The sequence below is a fragment of the Condylura cristata genome, unplaced genomic scaffold (genome assembly GCF_000260355.1).
Source record: "Condylura cristata isolate star-nosed mole 26May11 unplaced genomic scaffold, ConCri1.0 scaffold00037, whole genome shotgun sequence".
Lineage (NCBI taxonomy): Eukaryota > Metazoa > Chordata > Mammalia > Eulipotyphla > Talpidae > Condylura > Condylura cristata.
In genome coordinates this window covers 9,579,676-9,607,181 of record NW_004567138.1, presented here as the reverse complement: position 1 = coordinate 9,607,181, position 27,506 = coordinate 9,579,676, and the positions used below count along the sequence as shown (strand labels likewise).

Sequence of the window (27,506 nt, the reverse complement as noted above, 5' to 3'; positions counted from 1 at the left end):
ACTTACTTATACTTATGTGGTAATTTGGCAGAACAAGCTAGGTACATAGCCTGGTACATTTCGTTCTCAAAATCTTATCTTTTTAGTGAATTGAACCTCTTACCATGATGTAGTAAACCTATTTCTAACAGTGCTGGCTGCCTTCATGTTGACTTTATCAGGTCAAACTGTATTTACACTGTTGTGTTCCACACTGTTTGAATTACTCAAGATTTGAGTTAGGCTTGTAGTTCTCCAGAGCGTACCTTGGCTTCTGCAGGCTGCATTCAGACACTAATAACCTGGACCAACATTTCAAGTTACAATCAAGCTTTAAAACTTTTTTCTTTTAAAAAAAATATGATTTTTGGGGCCTTCCCTGGTGGTGCAACGGGTTAAAGAACAGCATTATGACACTAGACGTAGCGGCTTCACCAGTTTGATCCCCAGACACAGAGTGTCCCACATGGCGTGGCAGACCTCTCCTGACCTACCTGCTGCTCCCCTCAGCAGTGAATTTGGTTGATCTGCCTGTTCTGCTCCCCATTCTGTCTCTGGTGAATCCTTTCACTGCCCCAGCACCTCTGGCCTGTACCCCACTTCTGTATGCATAAGTAAATAAATCTTTTAAAAATTTTGATTTTTTTTGAGGTAACATTGGTTTACAGCATGATAGATGATTCAGAGATATAGTAATCCACCCCTTCAGAATATGCAACACAACACCCACCACCAGTGCAGCCACAGTTCTATCATCAGCTTTCAAGAGTTATTTTTCATTTTTTAAGATTTATTTATTTGTGCATACAGAACTGGGGTACAGGCCAGAGGTGCAGGGATGGTGAGAGGACTCACCAGAGACAGTGGGGGGCAGAACAGGCAGGTTGACACAGTGAACACTGAGGGGAGCAGCAGGTGGGACAGGAGAGGTCTGCTGCAACATGTGGATCACCTCTGGGGTGGGGATCGAACTTGTACTGAAGCTGCTGCAGCTAGCTTGCAGTGCCGTGTCCTAACCATTTCACCATCAGTGAGGGTTAGGGGCTGTTAATTCTGAGCGAAGGTACTTTCTTTCCTTCTACATCCATTGCCAAAATGAAGACAGACATGTTTCTTTGCTGTTTTTGCTTGTATGTTGGGTTTACATCTAGCTTGTACTTGTGCGGACGCAATTTTTAAAGTGGGGGCGGGGGAGTGGTCTTCTCTGGGATGATCCACTTTGGCTAGTTCCTATACTTTATCTCCTGCCCCCTGCAAATTGCACAGCCATCCAAAATACCTTGAGGGAGCTCCCTGCTGGGCTGGGGTTTAAGTGAAGTCTCAGCGCTAACACTGCTATGACCTGAGTTCAATCCCTGGCCAGGGAGGTGATCCACATGATGCAACAGACCTCTCCTGTCTCACCTGCTGCTCCCCTCAGCAGTGTATTTCAGTCGATCTGCTTGTTCTGCTCCCCAATCTGTCTCTGGTGAGTCCTCTCACCCCACCCCCATACCTCTTGCCTACACCCCAGTTCTACACAGAAACTGGGGGAAAAAATACCTTCATGTTTCCAATGTTTGTCAGAAGTCCTTAAGGCAAAATCTGCTTTCCTTATTCACTTCTAAACTTACCAGTTTCAATTTGTTTTTGGCCTTCGGAAAATTTTTATTTTGTTACTAGCTTGGTGATTCATCTAAAAAAATATTTTTGCCTAGACTTTTAGGCTGTTTTTATTGGGAGGATCATTCTGGGGCTCACTTCAAAAGGAAAAAGTGTACACTTCAATGGATTCTTTCTGGTAAGATAGTAAAATCAGATTTTATTGGTCCTTATTCCTGTCTGGCATATTCTAAGGATTTTGAAATGAAGGTAATACAGTATAAATCGGATGTTTAATATAAATCTAATGTTTCTTCCAACTGGAATAATATCTGTGAAACAAAAACCTGACTTGGAATTCTTGTTGCTTCCTTGCACTGTTTATCCTAAACTTAAGAGGTTGGGATGAAAGTCATGTTGGTCTTTTCAAACTAGTAACTCAAGAATAATTCAATTTAAAAGAATAAAAATACTTTTTATTGTTCTTTCAACTCTGAATTCACAAATTAAAGGTGACTTTTATAGATTATAGTTAATTTCCTATCTTTGCATGTACTTTCATCAATAACTTGCATTATTTGAAGGTACCAGTCATTTTCCCTGCATTATTGGACAAATTATTTAACTTTTCTTTATTATTTTTTATTGTTATATTTTTTATTTTTTACATCATTCTTCATTTTGTGCATCGTTTCATCTCATTTGTAATCCCCACGGGCTTCCCACCACCGATTCACCCATGCACCATCACTATAGTCCAGTGTACTCTTCCCACCCCAGTTCTGACCCCATTCCCCTTTCCACCTCCAGAAAATGTTTATAGTTATTCATTGTTTTCATTTTCACTCTATTACATTTATTTCTCTCTCTCTCTCTTTTCCCTCCCCTGATCCCTTATGCTCCTGCTATGAGTAAAACCATTCGGTATTTTTTTTCCCCTGGCTTATTTCACTAAGCATGATCCCTTCCAGCTCCATCCATGTGGCTGCAAAAGGCATGAGTTTATCTTTTTGATTGCTGAGTAATATTCCTTTGTGTATATGTACTACATCTTTTTAATCCAGTCATCTATTTTTGGGCATTTGGGATTGATTCCATGTCTTCCCTACTGTAAATAGAGCAGCAATACACACGGGTACAGGTGTCCTTTTGAATCAGTGTTTTTCTATCCTTTGGGTAGATAACTAGGAGTGGGATTGCTGGGTCATAGGGAAGATCTATTTTTAGCCTTTTGAGAAACCTCCAAACAGCTTTCATAGTGGTTGTATCAGCTTGCATTCCCACCAACAGTGTAGAAGAGTTTCTTTTTCTCCACATCTGTTGTTGCTAGTTGTTTTAATGTGTGCTATTCTCACTGGGGTGAGATGGTATCTCATTGTGGTTTTGATTTGCATCTCCCTTATTATAAGTGATGCTGAACATTTTTTCATATGCCTGCTGGCCATCTGCATTTCTTCTTTGGAGAAGTGTCTTTGTAGCTCTTCTTCCCATTTTTTCATGGGTATTTAACTTTTCTATGCTTTATTTTTCCTTTTTGTAAAATATGGTAACACTGACTAGTTAATTGGTACAACTAAGTGAATGGTGGCTATAAAGCTCATTGCATGGTGTTGGCACATACTTGTGCTGTTACTCTACTTCATAGTCAGAGCAATGCTTATTTAGTCTACTGCTTTTCTCAGGTATGTGCCTGTCAAAGATCTCCTGGAAATTTATAAGAGACTCTATGGAAGAGAAGTCATCAGTAAACATGTGATTACTGACTGTTCCTACCTTCAGTTCTTAGAAATGTAGGTATAACCCAGAGGAAAATTTGCAGATGAGGCTGTGATGTCCTTGGCATGCTTCTTAATGGTTTTGTTCCCTATGGGTACATTTTGGATGCATGGCTTTTGCTTGTGCCGATATGATTGCATAACGGTGGGTTGATGTTGGTGGGGGTTTTTCCTGCATTATTTGGTTCACTTCACTGAAAAAAACAAACATTTACAGGTAAAATATTATTGTTTGTGTTGCAGGCATGGTGAGATGTTAGCCATTTCCAAGGTAAAAGCTTCATTCTTCAAACTCTTAACTTAAGGGATGATAAAGAAACCAGGAAAACCAAATTATGTATTTATTTAACTGCTTTTCTTTCTGCCATAGCTTTATCCCACTTTTTCTAGAAAGTCCCCATTTTTGGTGGAACAATTCCAAGAATATTTCCTTGGAGGACTAGATGACATGGCATTTTGGTCTACTAAAATTTATCATCTGACAAGCTTCATGTTAGAGAATGGGACCAGGTGAATTATTACTCTTTCTTTTACCCATAACTTTTTGTTTTGCTTCTCCCTTTCCCAAGGTAAATCTCAGTTGTCTTATGTTTATGTTTATTTATTTTTGTGTATGCAGAAGAATTGGGGTCTAGGCCAGAAGTGTGGGGGTGAGAGGGTTCACCAGAGACAGAGTGGGGAGCAGAATAGGTGGATTGACTGAAATGTACTGCTGAGGGGAGCAGCTGGTAGAAAGGAGAGGCCTGCTGTGCCATATGTAGGTCACTGAGACTTAAGCCTTCAGCCACCAGGAAGGCCCTCTCAGTTTTCTTGAAAGTGACTAAATGGAGGAGGGAAAAAAGGTCTCATGAAATCCTGTCTCACTTAATGAAGGAGGAAAAGAATAGAATAAAAACTCAATCATTTCAAAGCCCCAGCGAGCCCCCATCCATTTGCTGCTGTTGCTCATGTTGTAGGGGTTGATAAATATTGCATATTGCGGTCTGTGAGAAAGAGCTCAGGTCAGGAAGAACTGGCTTCTGCCACTGAGCTGCATCTGTTTCTTTTGGAAGAACCCATAATGTGGGCCAAGTATCAGTTCTCCAGAGACTCCAGCATTGGGTGCGGAAAGCCTCCTTTCTCTCCACTCTACTAACTGCTCTCAGGTCAAGGGTTTCAAAGAGTACTTTGCCTAGCCCTCTACACGCTAAAATGAAACCAGAAATGACTGTGTTTGTAACATACAGCCTTCGGTTGCAATTGGACATGTAGCTCAGATGTGACAGCTGGACAACTTCTGGTAACTTTTCTGTTCCTCCCTAGCAAACCCAGGACCAGTGTTCATCAGAGATTCAGGGGGCATGTAGACAAGGGTGGACTGGGATTGTTCCCCCATCCGGCTCTCAGAGAATCTATCCAGGGTCCAAGAAAGCCAGTGTTCCTTTCAGAAGCTGTGTCCGTCTCTATCCCTCCGTGTGCAGCTGTTCCCAGGTTATTGAGCTGCTTGAGGAAGGGATGTGGTCTGGGCAGGGGATGGTGGAGGCCTCACTGATGGGAACGGGCTGGGTGGGGAGCTTACGCAGTAACCACAGTAGGAGAGAGGGTTCCATGACAGGAGCTAACCCCGAGTGATGGTTCCTTGTAACATCAGAGGAGGACTGGGTTTGGCAGCTCTGTGGCCTATGTAGGCGTGGCTCTGGTGTATTATACGTTGGATGCTGTTGCTTTATTCTTAAAAACATTTGCTAGTACTCAGGGCATATTAAGTATAATTATATATTGTGTTAATTTAAATCAAATTCCCTTGATGATAAATTCAACCTTGGCCTTGTAAATAATTAAACTTGTTTTTAAGGCGTAGTGAGTAACAATTTGGCCAACAAATAATCCAATGTGAATGTCATTTTTTTTTTTTAAAAACGGTGACATGATTTCCAGTGAAATCCCCAAGCTCTCCTATGGCTGTGGGTTTTAGGTGTATAAGAGTTAATGAGAAGAAGGTGGTCTTTGGAATCTGAGAGACCTGCCATTTATTGCTGAGTTATCCCAGCTAAGTCACTAAACCTTCATAAACCTTAATTTCCTCATCTGTATAATGGAAACAGTAGTAATTCTCTTCTTATCATAAAGTTGTTGTGAGCAGCAAATGAGATCACTCATAGTTCAGCTTGGAGTCAGCTCTCCATAACTGTTGGCTACTAGTATTATATTTATTGTTAGAAGGAAGTTAAGCATTTAGAGGGTTTGTAATGTATGGCCTTGTTAGAGTGAGTGACCTTCCTTTGTTTTAAAAAGTCCATGTATGATAATCCCCGAACTGGAAAATAGTTTAAGTGTTTGCTTTTGGTTAGGCTGTCCATTAGCTATGGAAAGATGTATAGCTCAACTTTATCCTTTAATTAGGAAGAACTCATTGAGAAGGAAAAGGTTTCTTGTTTTTTGACCTGTCCTAATTTATAAAGGCGGGACATTCTATGAATTAATTGCATCTTTCTGCACACTGACAAAGACTCATCATAATTTATGGGAAACCTGGAGAAGGCTCCAAAGAAAGACAACACTATTTCATGACAGTAAGGAAAACAGGAACATTTTATGTATTGTACATATTACACAGGTATTATAGATGTTGCTCAACTTTCTAATAGTAGGTTATCATCCAAGGCAAATTGATATTAACTTGAAACTCATACTGTATTTTCCTAAAGAAACAGAAATAAATGATTGCTACATTCCCAGTCAGAACTCTGTTAAACCCAAACAGTATTTAGAGCTGTAGTGCTGATATTGTGAGGCTAGTGTCTGAAGCCTGGTGGTGGAGAAAAGAGAATATAGAGAAAAATCTTTCCTCTGTCAGAAACTTGCTGGCCTGAAGAAAGACTTTGATGGGGAGCCTGCCTTCTGCTCCTTCCACTTTTCCTTATCCAGCAACTAGTTCTCCAGACCCCAAACTACCCTGAGCCTCCCTCACGGTCCTCCATGCCCACACTTCTCTCCTTCAAGAGTCTTTACTCTAGAGCAGACTCTTCCAACGTAACCACTCCCTGATGGCTTCTGTTCAGAGTCAGGAAACACATTCACTTCTTCAGCTATATAAGCTGCCTCTTCACTTGTTAAAGAGGTTACTTAGTTATCCTTCCAACTACATAGGCTAAAGTTTTGTTTTTAAAGGAATGAGATTAAAAAATTAAGACCCATTTGGGCATTCATGGGCATAACCAGGCAAAGGGTGACATGATTGGGAATTGGTTTCTTTCACAGGGTTTGACTCTGAGAAGTTTCTTGTGCACATGGTTAACTCAGCATGGGGACCTGGGAGGGATGAGGAAGGCTGAGGGTCTGGAGTGACTGGCACTGTGGGGCTGCCTGCATCACCGTATACGCTGCAGTCACTTATCTACTGTTGTTGGGAAGGACTCTGGCCCTTTAGCTGTCCTGTCAGGCTAATTCTCTGCACTGAGAATTTTGGAGGTAGTTTGAAGTGTGCCGTGGATTCTCAGTAACCTTCCGATCTGAAAAGAAGGTTGAAATATCCCTAATTCATTTGACTATTTCCCCAGTGACTGCAGCCTACCTGAGAACCCTCTGTTCATCGCCTGTGGTGGCCAGAGGAACAACACCAGTGGGTAAGTAGATTCCAGAACTGTCCATAGAAAAAGAATATGTCACTCAGAAGGGTGTTCTGCAGATCTTAATTGCTTGGGTTTCATTGACAGACTGGGTCAAATTCCATTTCTGCTATTGACAGCTATATGCCTTTTTAAAGAATTAATTTATTGTCTTATGTTCATTTTTGCACAGTATTTGGTTTCTTCCCTCAGGTGTAGTCCCTGTAGTTCTCCCACCTCGGTAGCATCTGTGATCCATCCCATTCCCTTGTGCTCTTCCCTCCCCTGTTTTGACTCCCCCTCTCTCCTGTATCCTACAACTGTTTAATTTAAACAAGACTTCTTATTGTTTTTGAGCTGCTGTTCCATTGGCAAAATATCAACAACACATATGCATCCTTCCTAAATTATGGTATGGCTTGGGTATAAACAATAGGTGTAAAACAATTACAGTATCAGGAAGTTCCAGAATAACAAATGATAGGCAACAGTGTTACTTTCTTTATTGTAGTTACTGCCCAGGAATGGTACCCAAATTTTACCCTGAAAATGTTCTTATAATGAGACTGGGTGAGAGAGGACCTCTTTGATAATTTCAGAAGGCCTCCCTGGTACTAAGAGGTGGTATTTCCTGTTGGAGTCTGGTACCAAACGTAATTACAGTAGCAATATTGTACATATTTGTTGTTACTCAAATAATGCAAATAATATCTCCTCATTCAGTACCAGGTATTAGTTTAGGTTTTAGCGACCAAGTTGTGAATGACAAGCAGTTCTTATTCTGGTTCAGTGTACTCCACAGTCAATTCTCTGTAATTGAAAGGCAGGTGGACTCAAAACACTGTTAAGTGCTAAGGAGGGAACATGCTGGGTATTCTGGGAATGGACAAGCCAATTAGTGGAGAGCTTGGTGTGAAGAAGTGATGTTTCAATGGAGATATTTGGGCCTGAACTTGAGTTGTATATGCAAAAGACGGCTTGCAATGGAATGCTCTAAAGCAAAGAGGGTTCACAATTAAGCCTTCACTGGTATGCTAAGGGGCCCCCTTATTCATTTCTGTGGTTTGGGTCCCATATCTATTAGTGAAAGAGGCTGCTAACAATGTATGACCTTGAAGGTTGTAGAGGCTGCTAACAATGTATGACCTTGAAAATGTATTTTGAGTGTGTAACTAATTCTAACACATCTGTAAAGATAAACCAATACACCTGCTCACCAGTTTCTTAACCAACTATAGCCCTAATTCTTGACCATTTCTGTGAAATTTTGAAATATCTTTAATTTGGGGAGGGTTTAACAGAGAGAGAAGAAATACATTGTACTATGGTGGCAGAATATGGATGATTTGGTGATGGGTACCCCATGGTGGTGATACTTGATGGACGTATCCTAATTTTACCTTAATTAAGAACAAATAATTGAACAAAACAAATACCTTATATATTTTTTTCATTTGAAGTAATATAAACCACCTACTCTATAGAATTTTGAGACTATAGAAAATATTTTTATATCAGGACAACTTGGAAATGCATTTACTAAAGGATTTTGTGTACTCTCTTGGAAAGTTTTTCTAAAAGTTTTTTTTTTCTGTTCTGTTCCTTCAGCTTTCAGAAGTGAACATTTTAATGGTTGTTTAACCTGTGATTAACTTTTTCCAGTTCTGTTATTCAGGGTATTTGCTGTTTTCTCAGTCCCAACCATTTCACTCCTCTCTCTCTCCAGCAGCTCCAAAGTACAGACACATTATTTTGATAGAAATTTGACTACATCTCTCACTAAAGATGTTGGAAGAAATATAAAACATACCGAGAGAGGAGTGTTCTTTAGCATGGATCCTTGGACGTCGGTAAGAAGTTCTACTTTTCAAAGGAGAAAGAAGACAGGTTACTTGTGATCTCTTGTTGCATGGATTCCTGGCCAATTCACCATTCATTGAGAGTCACCTGGGCATTTGACAAGCCGGTAGATCTCTTTGGCCTCCAAATCTGGTTTGCTTTAGAGGAGTCCTGAAATATTTAGCAAGTCCGGCAGAGTTCAAGGTGACTCTGGGCACCCAGCCAGAGCTGCCTTGTCCTCGTTGCAAAGTTTATGAGCAAGATGATGGATTCACTGTGTAGCTCCATGCCAAGGGACATAATTGTATATGAAATTCATTTTTTGGGGGGACATAGAAGAACTGGGGTGTAGACCAGAGGTGTAGGTGTGAGAGGATTCACCAGAGACAGAGTGGGGAACAGAGCATCCAGATTTACTGATATACACTGCTGTGGATGAGGTAGGAGAGATCTTTTTTTCCATATGTGGGTCAGCCACCTGGCTGGGGATTGAACTCTGGCCACAGCAGTGAGAAGGCAGAGACTTAACCCCTAAGCCACCAGGGAGCCCCCTAAAACTCATTATTTTTTTTTAAAGATTCAATTATTTATGCATACAGAACTGGGGTACAGGCCAGAGGTGCAGGGGCGGTGAGAGGATTCACCAGAGACAAAGTAGGAATAGGCAGATCGAGGAAGTACACTTCTGAGGGGAACAGCGGGAGGGTCAGGAGAGGTCTGCCATGCCATGTGGTTCACCTCCAGGGCAGGGATAGGGGGGATAGAACTCATGCTGAAGTGGCTTTAGCTTCTCAGTGCTGTGCTTTAACCCGCTGCGCCACCAGGGAGGGCTGAAACTCATTCTTGATGTCATTTAATGATCAGTCATCCTGGGGCTTGGGAGGATGAAAAAAAATAGACTCAGACTTTTAGAAAATTTCATTTTGTTAGGAGGATTAAAAATAATCATTTATGGGGCCCTCCCTGGTGGTGCAGCGGGTTAAAGCACAGCACTGAGAGGCTTGGGCCACTTCCGCATGAGTTCGATTCCCGCCTGCCCCGTTGGAGATCCACATGGCGTGACAGACCTCCTGACCCGCCCGCTGCTCCCCTCAGCAGTGTACTTCATTGATCTGCCTGTTCTGCTCCCCACTCTGTCTCTGGTAAATCCTCTCACCCTCCGGATCTCTGGCCTGTACCCCAGTTCTATATGAATAAATAAATACATCTTTAAAAAAAATAACCATTTATGAGTAGAATGCAACAAATTACATGTTGGGGTATGGGGAGAAATAGTTTACCAGAAGGGGCTGTAATTGTGATCTTGGAGACTAACAGAGACATCTTCATAGAGGTGGTGGCATTTGAGTTAGTAAGTTGAATAGTAGATAGTATCATCCATGAGTACTTCTGCTTGTGAATTGGAAAGTCTCAGGATACTCAGAAATATGGGCAGACTTACTTGCCTGGAGCAGAAGACAAGCAGTAGAAGGCACTGAAGAGAGCTGGAGCATAGGAGTGGGGATTCTTAAAGTCAGGACGAAGATATAAAGTCTTGGGGAATAGTGTGTCTGGGGCCTGGGCCATGGCAGGTGGAAGGCCTGCTTCAGTGTGCACCCAAAACAGCCACAAGGAAGGGCCCCTTTTGAGCACTAGACTCTATATTTTCATTTTTCACTGAGCTCACAAATTATGTTGTCAGCCCTGGACTTGGGAACTTCTATCAAATCACAGCATTTTCCTTGCAATTACTTGGATGGAATTTGCAAAAGAATAAGCTGTGTCAGAGAAGTAGTGTTTGCTTCGTGGCCTGTGGTGGTGGCTAGCACACAGTCAATACTTTCTGGAAACGAACGAGCAAGGACCAGGATGAGCATAAGCCATCAGTGTGTAGCCTGCCCGAGGCCATGTTGATCCCCTTCTTTGTGACCCTCGGAACCTGTGCCTCTTCTCGGGAGTCTGAGCTGGCCAGGGCTGCCCTGTGATTCTGAGCACATCCTGCTGTGTTCTGGACCGTGCCTGGGAATTCTTGTCTGGTCTCATGTCACGTTGGGGGGATTTAGATTCATGTGCCCTCAATGTGGATGGATCTGGTGTCATGCCAGCTTGTTCTTGGCAGCTCCAGCCTGCAGTACCACCTTGAGCCATGTTGAGTGGCTAGTTCTCTTTCATATGGCTCCCGGCACAGTGCATCAGATGTCTTGGGTCTCAAAGCAAATGCAGCAACATCTCAATTTGGGCTGGAGGGTATTTGGGCCTCCTGGCCAAAGGTCATAGCTATGCAGATGTTGATTCATAATGGTGCACACCTGAAGCTCACATGTGCAACATTCACTAAAACTATTTTAAAATTATGTATATCATTATATATTTATATAATTATAATTATAGTTCTAGATTGAATGGACTTACCTTTCTAGATACTTTCACCCATAAAATTTGTTCATTCTGTTCTGCAAGTGATGGTGAGCCATGCTGACTGTTTGGTTCTAGTTAAGTCTCAGCAGACTCTGGTGTTTTGCTTTGCCCGCCAGAGTTGTAACTTCCATCCCTTTTCATACATCCCTATTCTAAGGGATCATCTTTGATGATAAGAATTTGTAGGATTTGTAAAAACTCATTTCCTTGGTGAAATGGTTTTGACAGGAATTGGTAGCTTTGTTAATGATGCATCTGTCTTTACCTGCCTGCACGGTTTTTCTATTTCAGGATTCCCTATCATATATGTACCAGACTGTGCAAAGGAATCTGCGGCTGATGTTTACAGAGGGCTCTAGGCAGTCTCTGAAGCACATTTCCAGCCCCTCAGCATCTTATTTTGTGTCAATTCCCTATGCGAGACTTGGTTGGTAGGTGTACGTTCACTTCATTCTTGAATGATTTCATCAGTTTAATTTCATTCAGTTCATACAACAAATCTTTAAAATGGTGCCTACTAGCACCTTACTTTTTAATCAGTTCATCAACAACAAAACATTTATAGAGCAACATAAATTAATAACATTAATTTATATAACAACATATAAATTAATAGCAGCATTTAGTTATTGTCAAGCTAAAACTATCTCCTTAAAATTGGTCAAAAAATATTTAAACATGAGGGACTTCCTTACTAAATAATAGAGCAATAAAGTATTATTTTATAGGATCTTTGTAAAGGTTCCATGGAGATAGATGATGACAGGTTGTTTTCTGGAATTTGATGATTTAGAGGGATAATAGGAGAAAATAATTATGGTGACTAGAATATTGTAACTTCATATGGTAAAAGCCTGCGATACCCAATAATTTTGTAAGACAAATATTTGGGGTTCCTCTGGCTAAAAAAGAAAAATTGACCAAAATCGAGCCTAAGGATATATAAAAGTGTTTTTTTATTCTTGCAAGTGATGGTGAGACATTTCATTTTACCTTTTGTGGAGACCTTATGAAGTATGCCTGAGATGTAAAAAGTTTGTAAATAGTGCATACAACTTTATGAGCTTAAAAATTAGTGTATACCTGTGAAATCATGATCACCACCAAGACCATGGATGTATCCATCATTTCCCAAAGTTTCCTCCCACCCTCTTTTCAAAAATTAATAATAATGTAAGTAATTTTTTATAAAAATTTTAATATACTACACAGAGATATTAGCCATCGGCACTATACTGTCCAGCAGACTTCTAGTACTTATCTTTGTACTCTTTGACTAATATTTCCCTTTTTCTTCTATCCTCCCCCCTCATTACCATCATTGTCTATTTCTATGCGTTGGACTATTTTAGATCCCATGTGTAAATGAGACCATTCAGGATTTGTCTTTCCATATCTGGCTGATTTCACTTGCATAATGTCCTCTAGCTCCATTCAGGCTTTTAAAAAAATTTTTTAAGGCTGACTAATATTCCACTGCAGATAAAGACCACATTTTCTTTTTCCACTCATTTAGTGGACATTTAGGTTGTTCTGAAGCATTCTGGTGAATGCTTCAGTGAACATAAAAGTACAAATGTCTTTGTAAGAGCTTGATTTCAGTTTCTTTGCATAAGTTACACAAGTGGGATTGGTGAATCACAAGGTAGCTCCATTGTTAATTTTTAAAGAACCACCATTCTGTTTTCCAAAGTGATTAAACTAATTTACACTCCTACCATCAGTATATCAGTCTCCCTTTCCCCCAGTATCTTTGTCAGTATTTGTTATCTTTTTTTATATAACAACAAGCATGAGATAATATCTCATTGTTGTTTTGATTTGCATTTCCCTGATGATTAATGATATTGAATACCTTTCCAGCTACTTATTAGTAGATGAAAAGACATGTACCAATTTGTTTTCTTTGAGAACTACTTAGCCCCTTTGACCAGTTTTGTTTTTTTTTTCTGTTGAGTTTATGATTTCCTTATATTTTTGTAATACTAGCATTCATCAGAATAGATAACACATGGGAACAACCTAAATGTCCACTAAACTAAACAAACTAGAGTTTGCAGATGTTTTCTTCCATTCTGTAGGTTCCCTTTGTCTTGGCAATCATAAACAATGTTGCAATGAACATGGAGGTGCATCTCTTTTCAAGTTAGTGTTTTCATTTCTTTGGAAATATCCAAACTGGAATTGCTGGATTATCTGGTAGTTTTATTTTTTCTTTCTTTCTTCCTTTTTAAGATTTAGTTATTTATGCATGTAGAATTGGGGTACAGACCAGAGGTGCAGGGGCAGTGAGAGAATTCACCAGAGACAGAGTGGGGAGCAGAACAGGCATATCTACAAAGTACACGGCTGAGGGGAGCAGCAGATGGGTCAGGAGAGATCTGCTGCGCCATGTGGGTCACCTCCGGGGCTGGGGATGGAACTCGCACTGAAGCAGAGGCAGCTAGCTTGCAGTGTTGTGTCCTAACCTGCTGCGTCACCAGGGAGGGCCTGGTAGTTTTATTTCTAATTTCTTGAGACATTGCATTCTGTTTTCCATAGTGATTACACCAGCTTACATTCCTACCAACAGTGCATAAGAGTTCCTTTTTCTCTACATCCTAAGCATCACTTATTTCTTATAGCCATTCTCATACTTTGTGATTTCAGTTTACATTTTCCTGTTGATTAATGATTTTCTAAGCACATTTTCATGGAACTATTTGGCCAACAGTATGTTTTTGGCATGATCTCAGCTCCTCTCTTCATTTTGAATCAGATTGTGTTTTCTTTTTTCCTGAATTGAATGAGTTTTTATATACTTTGGATATTAGCTCCTTACCAGATAATGATTTGCAAGCATTTTCTCCTATGCCATAGATTGCCTTTTCATTTAGTGCATGGCTTCCTTTATTGGAAAGAAACGTTTTAGTCTATTTTTTGTGCTTGTGTCTTTGCTTTTGATGTTAAAAAAAAAAAAATCTGTGCTTCTGATGGATCATCTGTAGGTTGGAATTTCCATTGACCCCTGTGTTGGTACTTGGGGACAGCTAGATGGAAGAAAAGCATAGGGCAAGGCATGGGAAAGGACTCTGAGTATAGCTCTCCCCTGGAATCTCCATGTGTTCACCAACCTGGAAACTCTGAAATTGCCATCAGATGCTGGATGTTGGCAAAGATGAATGTCCTGGTTCCCAGGCCAGCCCAGGATTTTGCTGCTGCTCTGGGTTTTCATATGTAACAGGCTTAAGTCCAGTGCTCTGCATTTTTCTGGCCACTAATGCTTTTAGAGCCAGACAGGGATTAGGAGGTGAATACAGTTTTATTGACTATTCACTTGTGAATAATGGCTCTTCTTGGCAGCTTTCTAGAAAGATCCAAAAGAAGTCCTCTTTCTGACTTCACTGCCACTCTAGGGTCATGGCTAGCCAGTGTCCACCTCAAGAGATCAGAGGACAGCATTATCTCTGTGTTGTGTGTATCTGGACCCTTTTCCCTGGCATCGTACACTTTAGAAACTACTTTTTTCCTTTTCCTTCTGTTCTGTTGTTTGTTTTCTATGTGGCTGTAGGAGCTAGAATAAATAAGTGACTTTGGTTTCTCCACTCTTGACTGAGATATTTCAACCTTTGTGTCGTTTTGTCCATCTCTATAACTAGTGGGTCATGGAATCGTCTTTAGAGACATCTGTTAAATATGTCAAGTATTTAATTTTTTCCCCAATACAAGGCACCCTATATAGCTATGGTAGAAATAAAATGCTGTATTTAACTCGAGCTTACCTTTGTTGGTCAGGTTGCAAATTGAAACGAGTTGAGTAAATTAGGAATGGACGTGTGCCATCAGCTGCAGGGGGTTGGCAAAGGTGAATTTCCTGGTTCCTAGGCCAGCCCAGGATTGTGCTGCTGCTCTGGGTTTGCATACCATGCTTTTTCAGCTACTCAGATTATATGACCTAGAAAAGCCCAGAGGCCTTGACTTTTCCGTTGTTTTTGTTTTTGATTTTTTGGAGAGCAAGACTGAATTACACCAACAATATTAAGCTCATGTTTTCAACTGTTACACAAATGGAAGATTCACTGCAAAGGGAATCTGCAGGAGGCAGTTTCACTCAGAGTTCTCAGCAGATACTACGGTGGGTTTCCTCATCTCCCCCACAGGGCAATGGCCTCTGCTGATCTCAACCAGGATGGTTATGGTGACTTGGTGGTGGGTGCCCCAGGCTACAGCCACCCTGGCCACATCCAGGTTGGGCGTGTGTACCTCATCTATGGCAACGACCTGGGCCTGCCTCCTGTCGACTTGGACCTGGACAAGGAGGCCCATGGGATCCTGGAGGGCTTCCAGGTGAGACACTAACATCAGACTTACCCTTTTAGTGTCAACAAGCCACGGCCCACATTGCCTGGAAAATTCTCCAGGACAAATCACCATTAATAAGGATGATAGTAAGAAATGACACTCTTCTGTTTGCAAAACATGTTCACCTTGTTTCTCTCAGTCCCGCTATACTTCTGAGCTCCTAGCATTCAGGAGAGAGCCCCGAATCTGAAGCCACCAAGTCCCACCAACATACAATTTAGAACTGCTTTGATGAGCCCATTAGGAGGTAATTTCTTGATAATACCAAATCTCCCCTTTTTATATAAATGTTATGTTTTGTTAGACTTTCAGTCTCACAGAAAGAGTTCTCATTTGGTCTCCCGTGTTGGTATCTCCCATAATTATGGTAGACTTGCAGAATGAAAAGAGCAACATTGCTGCATCACTTTGCTTGGATGTCATTCCTTTAAGGGGTTATTTGTCACCAGAAAACTCCTCAGGGACTGCATAAATGTTCCTCATGCTCATGAAGCTTGAGTATTAATTCTTCATGCTGTGAGCAGTAGGGACAGGGACTGGGTGGCCTTCCTCCAGGGCATCATGGGCACTGGCCCTCTCAAGAGCCATAAACAGACAGGCAGCCTGCCTCTAGTCATGCGTGACTGGGGGACCCTTAATGGCACTGCATGCTCTGCATATCAAAGACCAAGGAAAGAAACACTGGTCCTTAGTCAGATGGTTCTTACCTAAACTTCTTGCTGATGCAGCCTTAATGCTGTGAAGATAAAATACAGTGGCATACCTGAGCCACCTTTGAAAAATGAAAACGACACTGGCTTATGATCTAGTTTAGGTTCTGGTGGAAGGAGGCCTGAATCTGAAAGGTGTGAATAAGTTGACTAGCCAGAGTATGAGTTCAGTCTTCACACACGGGCAGTGTTTTCTGAAACGGTGTGAGAAATTTCCAAAATAAATTTACTCCTTCCTGTTGCTTCCTGCTTCTTCTGGAAGCTAGTCCCATCAGTCTTGTGTAAATCACATTCCTTGAGTGCCTGTAGTCAGGAAATAAGAGAGGCAGCTGCACCCTGTGGATGATAAATGCTAAGATAGTTGAAGCAAGGATATGGAAGAGGTTCCATAATGAACTTAATAATTCGGAAGATGACCTGATTAAAGCGTGTGCTAGGGCTGGGAATCCCCTCCTCTATCCCTTGTCTGCATTTAAGCTTTCTGTGTCCTTGTCTATAAAGTGGAGGATTAGGATGCAAAACTCAAGCATTTGCCCATCTTGACATGCCGTGTTTTTCTTGGAATGAGTGGTGGATCAACAGGAGGGTTTCATGGTGTAGCTGGCAGTGATGAAATGAACCCATCAGCCTGGACAGAGGGCCTGTTGGTCCCCACCCTGCCCCAGTGTGCTTTGTTTCTGGATATCCTCTCTTGTTTATCAAGTTCTAGTCTTGTTGAAAGGGCAGTGTCCATAGATGCTATTGTTCTCAGTTCCACAGATATTAGGCAATAAATAATAGATGCAGGCCCTGTGACATGTGTGTCAGGTGGCAAATATCTCCTTGTGTAAGATTGTTCATATGTATGTATGTTGTGAAAGAATTGGAGGACCTAATGAGTTACTTTAGAGTCTAAGCTGTCCAGACAGTAGGAGACGAAAGATCTAGAAAATCCATCTTGGGAGAACATTGTCCCAGGAGTGAGTTTTCCCTCTATAAACTGTGAAGGGGGCAGTAACAACAGTACTTACATGTAAAGTGCTTTCAATGTTGTCTCCAGCATTATTGTCCCACAGAACTGTCTATAATGATGAAAATGTTCTATATCTGTGTCCCCCAGTGTGCAAACCACGAAGTGCATTGGCTTTTGAGCATTTGAGCTAATGCAACTAAAGAACTGAATATGTTTTGCTTCATGTTTATTATTTTTTTAAGATTTATTTTACTTATTTATGCATAGAAGAACTGGGGTATATGCCAGAGATGCAGAGGGTGAGGTGAGAGGATTCATGAGAGACAGAAAAGGAACAGAACAGGCAGATCTACTGAACACATTGCTGAGGGGAGCAGTGGGGAGCAGTGGGCGAGACATGGGAGGTCTGCTGCACCATGTGGGTGGGTCAGCTCCCTGGCAGGGATCAAACTCATGCTTCCTTGGCTGGATATAGTTTGATAGCACTGAAACTTAACCCCTTGCACCACCAAGGAGGCCATTTTTGTATTACTTTAAATGTCAATGCAATAGTTACATTTAGCTAGTGGCTACTGCTTCTGACAATGAAGCTCTTGAACAGCTGAGTCCTCAACTGCTGTTAGCTGCTGTTAACAGCTTGGCTGATTTTCTAAAAACCTAGAATTTACAAGAACTGAGTACCTTCTTCCTGGAACCTCATCTTCCCCTAAAACATAGAAGTGCCAAAAATATTCTGAGGGCCAAGCTACCTAGCTGGTACTTCCTGGGTATGTTACATGTTGCTACATTTGTGCCCCAGGTCTTCGGGTGCTGGGTGGGGTCCCAGGCCTCTCTCTACTTCCAGGGAATCAGGGCTTCTTTGAAAATTTTAATTTTCCTTAGCCCTGGAAAAATTAATTCATGTGTCTTTAGCCCTCAGGTCGATTTGGGTCCGCGTTGGCTGTGTTAGATTTTAACCAGGACGGCCTGCCTGACCTGGCAGTGGGAGCCCCGTCCGTGGGCTCGGAGAAGCTCACATATAAGGTAAGGCTGTTGATGGAGTTGGGGAGGTGTAGGCGGGGAGTGGGGGGTGGAGGTGAGGTGCTTCTGAGGGGAGGTCAGTGCTGAATAGAACCTCTGGAAAAATGCAGAGAGCCAGCAACCTGGCAGGGCTTTTGTGGGTAGATGATCCCAGGGATCCCCACTTGGGTCCTTGACATATACATAAATTCCTGGCAACTTATGTCCCTGCCTTCCTGGCTTTGATTTGGCCTTGTGGTTTCCAGTTCCATCAGTTGTTTTGCAGGAGGGCACTGATGAGTCTTATTTATTGTTGTATAGCCAGTCCTCAGCTCCGGATGAGAAATGAATGCTTGTATAATGGGAGGCATAGAGACAGGCAAGTGGTAAGATAGGAACTGGTTCGTAAACCAGAATGAAAGTACAGCATGTGTCCCAATGCAAATGAATGGTATTAGCAGGTGTTCCGAAGAATAATGGGCTGGGCTGGGGAAGGTTTCCTGGAAGAGCCAGAAACCCAGCTCAGCCTTGAAGGGGGGGGAGGAGCTGTACAAGTTATTCTGCGAATGCGGTGAACAATCATGGATGTCAGATGCTGGGCAAGACTTTGGAGGCATAGATAGAAGTAACAGTTTTTGCTTTGGGGGCTCTCATAGTCTGATAGAAATGATAAGCTTAAAAAAATTTTTTTTTTCAGCTCAGCAGCAATCAGTAGGAGAGTTTTCTGTCAGTCCTTGAACTCTGATGGTGATTTATTTTATCATTAGTCATCTTTATCTTGCAATTTAAAGTTTTTTTTTATCTTGCTGGTTAAAGTCATGAGCAAAGTCATGAGCCATATGACTTTCTTGAGGTTTGTTCTTGCCTAGGGTAAGGTGTACATCTACTTTGGTTGCAAGCAAGGAAGAATGTCATCTTCCCCCAACATCACCATCTCTTGCCAGGTATGTTTATCACCTTAGTCAGATGCAGAAAACTAGAATTCACTGTATCTTCATTGGCTCCAGGGCTAAGTCAAATGTGGTTTCCTCTTAAGGATGTCTACTGTAACTTGGGCTGGACACTCTTGGCTGCAGATATGAATGGGGACAGCAAGCCCGATCTGGTGATTGGTTCCCCTTTTGCACCAGGTGGAGGCAAACAGAAAGGAATTGTGGCTGCATTTTATTCTGACCCCAGCTGGAGTGACAAAGGTAGTGATGGCTGGAGGGATGTGTGGATATTCTCTGTTCTATACGTTGGGAATGACTTCTCTTGTATAGGGATTTATGTCCTTACTTCCTCATTTCATGTCATTTCACCTGAATTTTTCTAATAGTTTTTTACATTTGCAGATGTTTTGGTGAATGATTTGGATAGATTCCCTGAAGATACGTAAAAGATCCAACTTCTAGATCCAAATTTACTAGAGCCAGTGGGTTCTCATAGTCTCCCAGTGTAAGAGCAGAAACACTAATTAAAAGCACCCCTGTAGTGCTCTGCCCATAGGAGCACTTTATAAAAAATATTTGCATAAATAATACATTTTTTAAAGTGTCATGAAAAATTTACCTAAGAGCTGGGATTGCAAAGTTGGGCAGTCAACATGTTATACTATATGCTACACCAGAGGGACACTCTTTTTAAGTAGCCTTCTCCACTCCCCAGAAGTGAACTCTACAAATGTATTTCTTTTGTTTTTTTAAATTTTATAACAGTTTATTTTTACATCATTTTGTACATTTTCTTTTTCATCTCAATTGTAATCCCCGCGGGTTTCCCATCACCAAGTCACCCGTGTGCCATCACCATAATCCCGCACACTTCCCTCCCCACCCCCCCGTTTTTGATCCCATTCCCTACTCCACCCCCGCAAAATGTCTCTGGTAAATGGCTGTTCATTATTCTTATTATTTTTTCGCCTGGTCCATTATATTCCTGCTATGAGCGAAACCATCTGGTATTTTGCTTTCTCTTTCTGGCTTATCTCACTGAGCATGATCTTTTCCACCTCCATCCAAGTTGCTGCAAAAGGCATGTGTTTCTCTTTTTTGGTTGCTGAGTAATATTCCATTGTATATATGTACCACATCTTTTTAATCCAGTCATCTACTTTTGGGCATTTGAGCTGCTTCCATGACATTCCAATTGTAAATAAAGCAGCATTAAACATAGGGGTGCAGATATCTTTTTCAATCAGTGTTTTTGTGTCTTTTGGATAGATACTTAGGAGTGGGGTTGCTGGGTCGTAGGGAAGCTCCATGTTAAGCAGTTTGAGGAATCTCCAAACAGTTTTCCATAGTGGTTGTACTAGTTTGCACTCCCACCCGCAGTGCAGGAGAGTTCTTTTTTTCTCCACATCCTCGTCAACACACAAATGTATTTCTTATATTAAGCGGCAAATGTATTTCTTATATGAAGCCCCCATTTTTGAATGGGAGCTGCATAGGAGTTCTGGCAAAAACTCAGCAGAACGAACCTGTTTTTCATTATCCTACAAAAATAACTCTTGCCACTTCAGTTTTCCTCCCACCTGAAGTAGAGGGACTGGTTGTCTTGTGTAGAACAGTTGAACGTGGAGGCAGCCAACTGGACGGTGAGAGGTGAGGAGGACTTCTCCTGGCTGGGATACTCCCTTCACGGGGTCAGTGTGAACAACAGAACTCTGCTGTTGGTGGGGAGCCCGACCTGGAAGAATGCCAGTAGGTGAGTACAGATGTTGGGACCCAAGCAACCCAAAGGGTAGGTACCTGTTGCGTGGGAGCCCATTAAGTATAGGGTTCAGAATAAGGATTGAAGAAGTTGTCACCCTTTAAGGAAAGGCTAAGGTTCTGGGGAAAAGCTGCAAGTTCAACTTCTTAGAAGTTTAAAAATGAGGTAAATAGGTGTAGTAACTTGCCAGTGTTGCCATTAAAGTACCACAGACTGGGGGCTTAGACAATAGTTATTCATCTTCTAAAGTTCTGGAAATTGGAGATCAAGGTGTGGGCAGGGTGAATTTCTTCTAAGGCTTCTCTTGTTGGCCTGCAGATAGCCAGCCTCTTCTCTGTTTGTGTCTATCCCTGATCTCTTCTTGTCAGGACACTACTCATACTGGATTAGATCCACCCTAATGACCTCATTTTAACATAATAATTATCTCTGTAAGGATTCCATCTCCAAATTGGTCACATTCTGGAGCAGCGGGTGTTAACTTCAACACACGAATTTGGGGAGATACAGTTGAGCCCAGAACAGTAGGTTCCCCAGGCTTTGTTGTTAGTTGAGAGGCAAGATGGTAGACTTTGTGTATGGAAGATCTTATTACTGGGATTCACTCTGAAAGCACCCCTATTCCCAGGTTTCAGAGCACAGACTGAGAGCCTGCAGGAGGGGGGTATAGATGAGGTGGAGGTGTATCCTTATTTTGCACCTGAAAACTGACCAGGTCTGACCCAGCACCTCAGCCCAGTGTGTTTCTTTCCAGTTTAGGCAGTCTGTTCCGCACTCACGATGAGAAACAGAGCCTTGGCCGGGTCTATGGCTATTACCCACCAAACAGCCAAAGCCGATTTACTATTTCTGGGGACCAGGTATGGCGGCCATTCCCTCCCAGGAAAGTGGACATCACAGAGAGTTCCTTAGGTGCTCTGCTCATTGGATTCATTGCATTTCACAGGCAATGGGGAAGCTGGGTACGTCCCTGTCAAGTGGCTCTGTGATGGTGAATGGAACCCAGAGACAAGTACTTCTGGTTGGGGCCCCAACTCACGGTAGGTCATGAATCATGTGGTCTAGTCATGTGGTTCCTTGACCATGATATTGAGGAGAGTAATGAAATCTGAAGTCAGATAGAACTGTTTGGGCTGCTTCCTTTCTTCAGTAATAGCAAGCTGTGAGACCTTGTTAAAATTACCTTTTCTCCCTGAAGCTTAGTACCATCACCAGCAAAATACAAATTATAATTCCCACCTCTAATATTTGTTGAAAATCACACATGAAAGATTTAGTGTGTGTGTGTGTGTGTGTGTGTCGGGAGGTGGGCTCACTGGTGGCTCAGGATTTAAATCCTGAGGAGGAAAGAAATGTTTCCAAAACCAATCCGGCCAATGTTTAGTGCTTTGTTTTTTTTTTAAAGATTTATTTTATTTAAGCATACAGAACTGGGGCAGGGCAGCATGCAGGGGCAGTTTGTTCCGCACTCACGATGAGAAACAGAGCCTTGGCCGGGTCTATGGCTATTACCCACCAAACTGCCAAAGCCGATTTATGGCCTGAGTTTGATCCCTGGCCAGGGAGTTGACCCATGTGGCACTGTAGATCTCTCCTGTCTCCCCGCTGCCCCCCTCAGCAGTGTATTTCAGTTAATCCACCTGTAGATCTGCCTGTCCTGTTGCCTACTCTGTCTGATGAATCCTGTCACCTCCCCTGTGCCTCTGACCTACACTCCAGTTCTTCCACGCAAAAAGAAAGATTTAGACATCCATATATATATATCCAGATAGTATGTGACTATGTCATTAAATACTCTTCTAAAATTGGGTTCTGATCCACAGGACATGCCAATATGTTGCTAACATAATCCTAATGCTGGAAATTTAGGCAAAGGAATAGCTTGACTCAAGACAGTGTTAGAACACTAAATGGGCCCTCCCTGGTGGTTCAACTGGTTTAAAGCACAGCACTGCAAGGAGCCGCAGTGGCTTCAGTGAGAGTTCCATCCCCTGCCCTGGAGGTGACCCACATGGCATGGCAGACCTCTCCTGACCAGCCCACTGCTCCCCTCAGCAGTGTACTTCATCAGTCGGCCTTTCCTGTTCCCCACTCTGTCTCTGGTGAATCCTCTTACAGCCCCTGCATGCTGCCCTGCACCCCAGTTCTGTATGCTTAAATAAAATAAATCTTTAAGGCCCTCCCTGGTGGCGCAGCGGGTTAAAGCACAGCACTGAGAATCTAAAACCGCTTCCGCATGAGTTCGATTCCCACCTGCCCTGGAGGTGACCACATGGCGTGGCAGACCACCTCCTGACCCGCCCGCTGCTCCCCTCAGCAGTGTACTTCGTCGATCTGCCTGTTCTGCTCCCCACTCTGTCTCTGGTGAAGCCTCTCGCCGCCCCTGAGCCTCTGGCCTGTACCGCAGTTCTGTATGTACAAATAAATAAATCTTAAAAATAAATAAATAAATCTTTAAAAAAAAACAAAGCACTAAACGTTGGCCGGATTGGTTTTGGAAACATTTCTTTCCTCCTTCACAGAATTTAGGTAGTGACTTCTCAACTGTTGCAACACACATTACTTGTTTTGTCTCACTGCTCTTTCTGTCAGAAAGCTGTGAATTCCAGCTCCCCAATTTCCTACCTTTGTAATTTTGTTATAAAATATTCTGTAAAATAAAAAGGTAGATAGATCTCGTCATTCACAAATTAAACTTTTGGAAATTGTAAATTCGTGTGCACTTATAAGAAAAAGTAGAGAGATTGGTTTCATTTTATCTAGTTTCCCCAGTTCTGTCTTGAAAACTTTAATATCACAACCAGTTATCGACAGCAGTATGCTCCAGTGATCTAATCTGTTTAGATTTTCCTATTTTTACCCACATAATCTGTGGGGCCCAAAACAAAATGAAAATGGAAAATCCTTTGCTATAAAATTATTCAGAATTTCAAGTTGGTTGACAGGAGACTAAAGCCCAACACAGCACCACAACCCCATCCCTGCTGTGACTGCAGAAGTCACAGTGTATCTGTGTCCTAACAAGTTAGCTCCTTTTGGCCACTGGAAAACTTCTTAAACCTTGGAATCAGATTTGACACCATTAACCTCGTGTCCAGCCCACACAGATTTTGTTCCTGGGGCCATCATTTTACTGTTAATAACTATCAAAACCCTAGTTTTGCAAAGGTAGGATGTCATCAAAAGGAATGTAAGGCTTTAGTGTTGACACTGTAAATGCCTCCAGGTAGTTTATGAAGCAGCAGACAGACGGCATCGTGCTTTCTTCAAAAGTTCAAAGTCACTTCAGCCTCCTTGTGAGTTCAGCAGAGTGCTTCTGTGTGCAGTTTGGAATCACATCTCTGTGGTACAGATATACTGAGACACGTGCTCTACTTTTAGAGTAACCCATCTGGGTGGTGTTCTGGGTCTTGAGTGATTGACAGGCCCATGCTCATCACCCTTTCCTCTGCTGTAGGCTTAGAAGTCTTTGGTTCAGACCATGGCCACTACACAAATCAGATATTTAGTCAGAAATTTTGGGGTGTTGATTAATAGCTAGTAAATATTTCACAGTATGAAAAATACTCAATGATGGCAAGGTTGAGGTGAGATGTGTATCATTATACCGCTTGGCAAAAGAGCAAGAACTTAAAAAAAAAAGCAATCTCTCTTGGATGTTATATGGACCACCTCTAAGAATTCGTGCTCAGAAAAGATTTAAAACTGGGGAAGACTTATCACAGTATTATTTATAATAGCAAAAAGTTAGAAATGGTCTATATGTAAAAAGAATATAGAACTTCATAATCTTCCAAATTCTAAATTTTGGTTAAAGTGTGTAATTATATGTCACACAGTACACACTCCCGAATATATACATCATTTTGCAGACAGAAATACACCTGTAAACTGACAGTCTGATGTGGGGACACGGGGACTGCTGCTGCCCCCTGCTGGTGATTTTGCAGGAGGGCCCGGCTCGTAGGGAAGGGATTGCAGTGGAGGTGACAATGAGTCAGATTCTGGAAGAGCCAGTCATTTGCCAGCAGAAGCATAAACACAGCTTCTGAGGAGCCTGAGGGAGACTCTTCTCAAGGCGGAGAGCACATCACATCCAAAGGCCCAAATTTAAGAAGCATTAGTGGATTGTGGTTTAAATTTGCAATGAGTCAAGTGTTGGTGAAAGGGAAAAGGTGGCCCCAAAGAAAGCTAGAGTCCTAAATACGAGTTAGACTCTATGAGGCCTTGAAGAGTATGGATTTCAGCCAAATGGCTGTAAGTGAGGAGAGTGACATAGATGATTTATGATGTAAAAAAGCTGTGTGGAGGATGTGTGGAGGTGGAAAGACTGAGTTTTGATGGGATATCACTGAACATACTCATATAAGGGTCTTGGGGTCCCAGGTCGTTGTACCTTCCTGACAATTAGAGTCGACAGGCACGAACTAGTCTGTACTGTATAATTGAGTGATTTGGGTTTCTTGTGGTATAAAAGCATGAAGATGTTATTCAGTGCGCTGCACCCTAGTTTTAATTTTATGAATGGCAGCAGGAACGGTACTGTGGTTTATTTCAGATGACGTGTCCAAAATGGCATTCCTGACCATGACCTTGCACCAAGGTGGAACTACTCGGATGTATGAACTGACATCAGACTCTCAGGCTTCGCTGCTCAGTACTTTCAGTGGAGACCGCCGCTTCTCTCGATTTGGTGGAGTTCTGCACCTGAGTGACCTAGATAACGATGGCTTAGGTAGGAAAGAATTAGTGCATTTGCTGGACAGACCAGTCCCTAACCAGATCGTCTGGGCTCCGTCCTCATCCTTGACAGTCCAGTGCCAAGGGGCCTGCAGGTAGAATTGGTTAGGTAAGACTGGAGCCAGATGTACAGAGTGAGTAGTGAGTTGTACTGCTTGAGAGTGGTAAATATGAATCGCCCATGTCAGATGTTATTGATAAATGATGAAACAAGCCTTTGACTGTGCTGGGAGCAGCCAGGGTCGGCTAATTGAAGGACACATTAGTAATACTAGGGAGGCTGGGCTACTTCCAGTAGTGGAACAGTGGAAAGGATGACAAGATACTTTCTTCTGGCGGGTTTTGTTTACAGATGAAATCATCATGGCAGCCCCTCTGAGGACAGCAGATATGACCTCCGGACTGATTGGGGGAGAAGATGGCCGTGTTTATGTTTATAATGGCAAGCAGACCACTTTGGGTGACATGACAGGCAAATGTAAATCATGGATTACACCATGTCCAGAAGAAAAGGTAAAGTGTTCTCATGTAAAATGCTATATACCATGTTGATGGCACACGGGTGAATTGATGATGGGAAGCCCATGGGGCTACACTGAGATGAAAAAAGGCACAAAATGATGTAAACATAAACTATTACCAAAAAAAAAAAAAATCTATGCCAAGTTGGGAAAGGATGGCCATTTGCCAATTCCTTGTTTAATTACGTCCACTGAGGTCCTCCACTGAGGTCCTGGGTTCAAGGACACAATCTCTTGCCTGGAGTTTCCCGGCCCATGCAGCATTTCCCTATCGCTAAAACCCAGTTGGAACTGGTGTTATTTTGGTGCTCAGTTAGGAAACCAGAGCAGAAGAAATCCAGCTGCAACCCTTTAGAGTTTTGAGTAGCTATTTCATTGTTCCTTTTCTCAGGTTTCCTGGAACTAAGCACCAAATTCACTAGTATTTACTTTTTTTTTTTTTAAGATTTATTTATTTATTCATACAGAACTGGGGTACAGGCCAGAGATGCGGAGGGTGAGAGGCTTCACCAGAGACAGAGCAGGGAGCAGAACAGGCAGATCAACGAAGTACACTGCTGAGGGGAGCAGCAGGCGGGTCAGGAGAGGTCTGCCGCGCCATGTGGTCACCTCCGGGGCAGGCGGAAATCGAACTCATGCGAATTGGCTTAAGCTTCTTTGTGCTGTGCTTTAACCCGCTGCGCCACCAGGGAGGGCCCAGTATTTACTTTTTTAACGAGGCAGCATTGGATGTGATTCAGAGATACAGGATCCCATCTCTTACGATATATGCTACTATACATATCGTCCTCCACCCCACTTAAAAAATTATGGTAGGGCCCTCCCTGGTGGCGCAGCGGGTTAAAGCACTGCACTGAGAAGCTAAAGCCACTGCAGCATGAGTTCGATTCCCGCCTGCCCCGGAGGTGACCACATGGCGTGGCGGACCTCTCCTGACCCGCCCGCTGCTCCCCTCAGCAGTGTACTTCGTTGATCTGCCTGTTCTGCTCCCCGCTCTGTCTCTGGTGAAGTCTCTCACTGCCCCTGAGTCTCTGGCCTGTACCCCAGTTCTGTATGTACAAATAAATAAAAATCTTAAAAAAAAAATTATGGTAAAAATCTTAGAAAACACAAACAAATCTACCCAGAACTTCACCTTGCAGAAATGCATGTTAGCCTTTTGATATGGGTTGCCTAGTATTATTTTGCTATTGCCTTGATATCATTTTTTGCATTTACTCTGTCTAGCACTATGCTAAGCACAATGAAACTATCAAGTTGGTATTTTGCCCATTTATAGATAGAGCAGCTGAAGATCAGAAAAGTTGTTTTAAATCAAATTGCTAGGAAATAGTCCAACAGCTACTTGAGTCAAGGGCTGATGTTAATGCTCACATCAGCATGTTAGTTCACAT

The 27,506-nt window shown here is 42.3% G+C and overlaps 1 protein-coding gene across 2 annotated transcripts in view; it reads left to right on the top strand.

The window, feature by feature from the left end:
* Positions 1–27,506, top strand: part of GPLD1 (glycosylphosphatidylinositol specific phospholipase D1) — a 44,740-nt gene that overhangs the window by 13,089 nt on the left and 4,145 nt on the right. The window contains exons 8-22 of one of the 2 annotated variants that reach the window (XM_004693318.2): positions 3,243–3,350; positions 3,579–3,606; positions 3,706–3,845; positions 6,875–6,940; positions 8,652–8,772; positions 11,450–11,589; positions 15,298–15,484; positions 18,074–18,184; positions 19,030–19,104; positions 19,197–19,353; positions 20,704–20,845; positions 21,606–21,711; positions 21,798–21,891; positions 25,410–25,586; positions 25,944–26,104. In XM_004693318.2, coding sequence (XP_004693375.1) covers positions 3,243–3,350; positions 3,579–3,606; positions 3,706–3,845; positions 6,875–6,940; positions 8,652–8,772; positions 11,450–11,589; positions 15,298–15,484; positions 18,074–18,184; positions 19,030–19,104; positions 19,197–19,353; positions 20,704–20,845; positions 21,606–21,711; positions 21,798–21,891; positions 25,410–25,586; positions 25,944–26,104 — 1,813 coding nt within the window. Of the gene's footprint in view, positions 1–3,242; positions 3,351–3,578; positions 3,607–3,705; positions 3,846–6,874; positions 6,941–8,648; positions 8,773–11,449; positions 11,590–15,297; positions 15,485–18,073; positions 18,185–19,029; positions 19,105–19,196; positions 19,354–20,703; positions 20,846–21,605; positions 21,712–21,797; positions 21,892–25,409; positions 25,587–25,943; positions 26,105–27,506 lie in introns of both variants that reach the window. The other variant, XM_012732952.1, reaches the window with a different exon arrangement.